The sequence below is a fragment of the Somniosus microcephalus genome, chromosome 1 (assembly GCF_052327205.1).
Source record: "Somniosus microcephalus isolate GS21.2 chromosome 1, FLI_Smic_1.0, whole genome shotgun sequence".
Classification (NCBI taxonomy): Eukaryota; Metazoa; Chordata; class Chondrichthyes; order Squaliformes; family Somniosidae; genus Somniosus; species Somniosus microcephalus.
In genome coordinates this window covers 354,862,156-354,868,592 of record NC_140987.1, presented here as the reverse complement: position 1 = coordinate 354,868,592, position 6,437 = coordinate 354,862,156, and the positions used below count along the sequence as shown (strand labels likewise).

At 54.1% G+C, this 6,437-nt stretch overlaps 1 protein-coding gene across 1 annotated transcript; it reads right to left on the bottom strand.

Annotated features, from left to right (window-relative positions):
* Positions 1-1,443: 1,443 nt before the first annotated feature.
* On the bottom strand, positions 1,444-5,149 carry LOC147124978 (uncharacterized). The gene is made up of 2 exons (XM_086007407.1): positions 3,590-5,149; positions 1,444-3,299 (listed from the first exon to the last, which is right to left on the bottom strand). The coding sequence occupies exon 2, from the start codon at positions 2,782-2,784 to the stop codon at positions 1,801-1,803; it is 984 nt and encodes a 327-aa protein (XP_085863533.1). The 5' UTR covers positions 2,785-3,299; positions 3,590-5,149; the 3' UTR covers positions 1,444-1,800.
* Positions 5,150-6,437: the final 1,288 nt, after the last annotated feature.

The window sequence follows — 6,437 nt, the reverse complement described above, 5'->3', positions numbered from 1 at the left end:
CTAGCGCTGTTAGTGACAGTTCGATGGAACGTTACCAGGCCCTTCTCGTAGTCGGGGGGCGCTATTTAAAGGGGACAGCTCTAGTATAAAAGCTGCAGCCACTTGGCCTGTTCATTGTGATCGTTGCTGGAGAGAGTTGGTGAGCTACTGTGGAGCAGATTTTTTGGAATTTAGCCTTAGAATACTTGGGACCTTCAAACCTGTCCGGAGCAGTTGGAGCGCTACACCTAACAGTGTTTTGACCGACTGGCATCGGAATGGGAGCTGCTTTGGAGGGCAACGTCCTCATGGCCAGACACTGTGAAGGGGCAGAGAGACGGCGGGAGAGAGGGCCGGGATTGGCCAGAATGAGGAGGGGCAATGGAGGTCAGCCAATCCAAGGGTAGGCTGCGAGGGTATTCAGGCAGCAGGTGTCATACTTGCAATGTCGGAGGAGCAGTGTGTGCGAAGGCTCCGATTCGAGAAGGAGGTTGTAACTGAGCTGTGCCACCTGCTTGCTCAGGATCTGCAGCCGCGTCTACGGTGCAGGACCTCTCTGTCGGTGTCCGTTAAAGTGACTGTTGCCCTCAATTTCTATGCCACCGGATCCTTTCAGTCAGCCACTGGGGACATTGCGAATATCTCTCAGTTTGCAGTCCATTGTTGCATCCGGCAAGTTACAGCTGCCCTTTATAGATGAAGGCGTCAATTCATCACCTTCCCTCTGAGCCTGGAGAAGCAGGTGGAGCGCGCGCAGGGCTTCGCTGCTATTGCGGACTTCCCCATGGTGCAGGGGGCGCTTGATTGCACACATGTGGCTTTGCGGGCACCATTACTGAATCCTGAGGACTTCCGCAACCGCAAGGGGTTCCACTCCCTCAATGTGCAGCTGGTCTGTGACCACCGCCAAATGATCATGGCAGTCAACGCCCAATTCCCAGGGAGCAGCCACGATGCCTTCATTCTGCGGCAGACCTCAGTTTGTGACCTTTTTGAGGAGCCGGCTCGCCCACGAGGCTGGCTTATTGGGGACAAGAGCTATCCTCTCTGCCCATGGCTCATGACACCACTCCGTTTGGCCGCCACCCCAGCAGAAGAGCTGTACAACAGCAGCCATCAAGCGACCTGGAACATTGTAGAGCACACTATTGGTGTGCTCAAACAGCGTTTCCGCTGTCTGGACCATTCGGGGGGAGCCCTGCAGTACTCGCTGGAGCAAGTGGGTCACATCGTCGTCGTCTGCTGCATGCTCCACAACTTGGCGATTCGACGCACCCAGCCAATGCCAGCTGTCCCTCAAGGTCCAGTAGAGCAGGCGGACGAGGAGGAGGAGGAGGAGGACGAGCATGCGGACGAGGAGGAGGAGGAAGACCATGCGGACGAGGAGGAGGAGGAGGAGCATGCGGACAAGGAGGAGGAGGAGGAGCATGCGGACGAGGAGGAGGAGGAGGAGGAGGAGGAAGATGGGAGGGCTCCTGAAAGTGGAAGGGCCATCCGTCAGAGGCTCATCAGGACTCGGTTCCAGGCCCCTCTGGCGGAATGATGGGTGTCATTCGTCCTGCGCACTTCGGATCTTTGAAAGGCTCTGAAGGCCAGCATGACTGTAAATAGTAACGTGTACCATTGCAAATTAAAACTTTTCTTTATTGTCACAAAAGTCCTTCCTTCCAGCATAACAACGTCATGTCAACAGAAACCATAACTAACAAAATAACAGTTAACTCTTTGGCAAAGCCGCAAAACTAAACAAACCATTTCCAACAATCACAACAGGTGAGGGAGTCCTTGAATTTGGCCAAAGAAACTTCTCTGCACCTCCCTCTACTGCTGGCCCCTTGATGGAGAACAACTTCTCTTTCGCGGTCGGCCCCTTCCCTCCCTGCTGCTCCTACGTAATTGAACCCCAGTGGCGGGGTCAAGGCTGGGGGACGCCTGCTGACTGTGTGGAAGCGCAGAAGCCCCTGAGGGACGGCCTGGCCGACCTCTGGTCTTGGAGGGTGCGGACGCAGGCTGCTTGATCTGAGCATGGCTGGAAGCAGTGTGCCCTGCAGGTGGTGGCAGCTGCACTGCAGACGTACCAGCGGTGGCATGAGCAATGGTCACCTGCCGAGAGAGGACACCTGCACCATGGTCGGACGACACACTGGCTCTCTGAGGGGACCGGTTCGGCTCAACCGCCACAATCGCCTGCTCCACTGATTCCTGGCCTTGTATGGTACTGGAAGGGCCCGGGGTGATCCTAGCTGATGCAGATAGGGTGGCTGCAATGAGAGTTCGCGTTGCCTCAATCTGGGTGTGGACGAGGCCAGCAAGTGACTGCGTGGCAGCAGTGAGGACCTGTGTGGCAGGTGCCAGTGCTTCGGAGAAGCCCTGGACAGTTCTTTCCATTGCTTCGGACAAGGCCGGAGCAGTCCGTTCCACTGCCTCGGACAAGCCCTGGACAGACCTTTCCAGGGATTGTCCGAAGCTCTGAACAGTCCTTTCCATAGCAGCCTCGAAGCCCTGGACAGTCCTCTCCATTGCTGCCCCGAAGCCCTGGACAGTCCTCTCCATTGCTGCCCCGAAGCCCTGGACAGTCCTCTCCATTGCTGCTCCAAAGTCCAACACACTCTTTGCCAGTGTTTCTATCGACTGAGGCACCCTCCCCACTGCAGCCATCAGCTCAGTGTGCCTGAGCCGGGCCTGGGTGCTCATTTCAGCCAGGCTACGCACCTCCTCTGCACTCTGTGCAGCAGTCATCACTCCCTGCCTTGCCCTCTGGGGAGCCGGTGGCCGAACTTGCCTACCCCCCTCGCGTTGCTGCATGCCGCTTGTTCCGGCAACTGGCTCATCAGCAGAGCACCCCCCCTCCCCTCCAGGGAACTACTATCCCCAGTCTGCAGATGTGTACGCTCCCCTGAAGTTGGAATGGATGCTCCGGCTTCCTCCTGATCCTCGCCTCCGGAGCCACTGGCACTGGCAGCTTCAGGGCGCAGATCCCGAGTTGGTGATGCAGCATCTGAAAGCAGGGAGGTGGAAGAGTGGCTTTAGCAAAAGGTCAGGTTGGCGGCAAGGCATGCCAGATTGCGGCAAGGCTCTGACATGGCTGCACACTGAGAAAGCATGCTGGCGGGGGGACCAAGTGGAAGGAGACAGCTGAAAAAGGTGAGAGCCTTACCCTCGCTGTCGAGAATGGGGTCGGCAGCTGCAGTGGTAACAGGACCACTCAGACGTCCTCCAAGAATCTGGTGCACTCTCTCCTCGAGATCCGTAAGAGTGACCACTTGTGGAGGTCCGTCACCGGTTCGACGCTGGTCCTTGCGGATCGTTGCCAGCTTGGACTGCAGGGGAAAGAAGGGGAAGTTCTGTTACATGATGCCCTGAGTGAACATCTCATTCCCCTCATGGTGCAAGAGCCCTTACATGATGCCTTGAGAGATCATCTCATGCCCCCCATGGTGCAAGAGCCCTTACATGATGCCTTGAGAGATCATCTCATGCCTCCCATGGTGCAAGAGCTCTTACATGATGCCTTGAGTCAAATGTCCATGTGTGTGCCCAGAAAGGGCCATGGGTGCTTGCTGACAGATGCAGATGGAGGGAATCAGAAGTTTGCATAAACAACACTCACCCTAACAACCCGAGTGAGGTCGTTGAATTTCTTCCTGCACTGAACAGGGCTCCTGGTCGCCATGCTGCTGGAGTTGACCCTCTGAGAAACATCCCTCCAAGCTCGGTGGTAATCCTTTTGATTCGGCCTCCTGCCATTGTCAGGATACAGAACTTCTCGACGGCGCTCCAATGCTGGAAATACAAATCTGCAGTATTTTGCTATTATATTAGTGTTTTGTTCACTGCCACCTCTCTTCTAGGAATGCCTACCTTGAAGAAGTTCTGCTCTTCCCTCCGACGGGAGTTCCGTTTGTCTATTCAACCTTGTTCATCGTCATTGCTTTCAGTTTCCCTTCTCGTGTTTGATCAGGTATCTGCCAAGACTCGGTTTCACAGCCATATCTCTTTCCTCAGTAACTGTCTCCGGTTTATTCCACGTGGATTCCAACTGAACTGCCACCCTTCATGTTTCGGATCCACCCAGGATTACAAATATCTCCTCGATATTCATCGTTCCTCGAACTACTGCTCTCGCCGCATCTTGAGATCCACGCTCAATGCCATGCGGCGCCACATGAACAACCTCAACCTCTCTCTTCAGCAGCACCGACGCACTCTATTTCAAAGCTGTCCGGGTCCACAGTTCCATTTCATCCTTCGACTCATCCGATGCTTCAACAAAAAACTTTTTTTCTTCCTTTCTGATGTCAAGGATCGCAAGCTTCATCAACTCATGGACACCAACACCCCCCCAGAACCTTCTTCCCCGTTACTTTCCTCTGATCCCATCCCTTCTTCCAATCTCACCCCCTGTCGTGTTTTCACTATCCCCTCTGACCTTCCCCTCTCTGACCCCGAACAATCAGTCCTCAGCAAAGGCCTGAGCTTCATCCCCTTACGCCCCCATCTGAATGAATTTCGAGCTCAGCACGATGCTGAGCTCTTCTTCCGTCGCCTTCGTCTCCGTGCCCACTTCTCTGGCCAGGCGTCTTCCCCCCGCACAGCTGATTCTTTCTCCCGCTTTCTAAATTCTCGTTCTACTTGGACCCCTCCCTTTGGCCTCTTACCCTCTCTAGATCTTTTCATTGCTAACTGCCGATGTGACATTGGCCGTCTCCATTTCTCTGCTCCCCTCTCTCACTCCAACCTACCTCCCTCTGAACTTGCAGCACTCCGTTCTCTCCGATCCAACCCTAACATTATCATTAAACCCTTGTCCAGTCTCTTCCCACCTACATTCGCGACTCTTCCAACGCCCTCCGTCACTTTAACAGTTTCCAGTTTCCTGGCCCCAACCGTCTCCTTTTCACTATGGACGTCCAATCCCTCTACACCTCCATCCCCCACCAGGACAGCCTTCGGGCACTTCATTTCTTCCTTGAACAGAGGCCCAACCAGTCCCCATCCACCACCACTCTCCTCCGCCTGGCTGAACTTGTTCTTACATTGAACAACTTCTCCTTTGACTCCACTCACTTCCTCCAAATTAAAGGTGTTGCTATGGGAACCCGCATGGGCACTAGCTATGCCTGTCTGTTCATGGGATATGTGGAACATTCTTTTTTCCAGTCCTACTCAGGTCCCCTCCCTCACCTCTTTTTCCGGTACATCGATGACTGTATTGATGCCATTTCCTGCCCTCGCCCTGAACTAGATAAGTTCATTCACTTTACTTCCAATTTCCACCCTTCCCTCACCTTCACATGGTCCATCTCCAACTTTTCCCTTCCCTTCCTTGACTTCTCCATCTCCATTTCTGGCGATCGGCTTTTGACAAACATCCACTACAAGCCCACTGACTCCCACAGCTACCTGGACTACACTTCCTCCCACCCCGCTTCCTGTAAGGACTCTATTCCATTCTCCCAGTTTCTCCGTCTCCGCCACGTCTGTTCTGACGGTGCCACCTTCCATACCAGTGCTTCCGACATGTCTTCCTTTTTCCTCAACCGAGGATTCCCCTCTACTGTGGTTGACACGGCCCTTGACCGTGTCCGTTCTATTTCCCGCACTTCTGCTCTCACCCCTTCCCCTCCCTCCCAGAACCACGATAGGATTCCCCTTGTCCTCACCTTTCACCCCATCAGCCTCCACATTCAACGGATCATCCTCCGCCATTTCCGCCACCTCCAACGTGATCCCACCACCAAACACATCTTCCCCTCACCTCCCCTTTCAGCATTCCGAAGGGACCACTCCCTCCACAACACCCTGGTCCACTCCTCAATCACCCTCAACAGCCCTTCTCCTTCACCTGGCATCTTCCCGTGCAAGCGCAGGAGATGTACACATGCCCTTTTACCTCCTCCCTTCCCACTATCCAGGGCCCCAAACACCCCTTCCAGGTGAAACCTGCTGATAAGGGTGGTGCTGGGCAGGCTCAACAAGGTCAATCAAGGGAAAATCGCGTGGATTGGCCGGACGTCGATGGAGGCGGGACTAAAACCCGAAAGTTGTCGTCCCGCCTCCTTCCCGACTGCTGAATGAAAATCCAGCCCGTTAACTCTGTTTCTCTCTCCACGGATGCTGCCTGGCTTGCTGAGTATTTCCAGCATTTTCTGTTGTTATTACACAACTATCCTTGCCTCTTCAGATTCCTGCATTCTCAAGTCCCAATGGCTCCTAGCCCATCTGCCGTCTTCCCAACACTCCACCCATACCTGACAGTTTCTCCCTCAACTAATCCTTCCCCACACTTTGATGAAACTCATTTTGCACATGAAGCCCACTACTTTTAGCCATTATACCCTTGCCCTCTGGAACTCGCTTGCTATTCCTTGCACCTTGCATTTCTCATGCAATTTTCAAGGACCTTTTTAAAATCTTTCTCTTTGACCATGTCCTTTGACTCCCTACATAGCTTATTT

Excerpts from the sequence above, each read along its gene's own strand:
- LOC147124978 (XM_086007407.1), bottom strand. The coding sequence starts at position 2,784 with ATGCAGCAACGCGAGGGGGGTAGGCAAGTTCGGCCACCGGCTCCCCAG.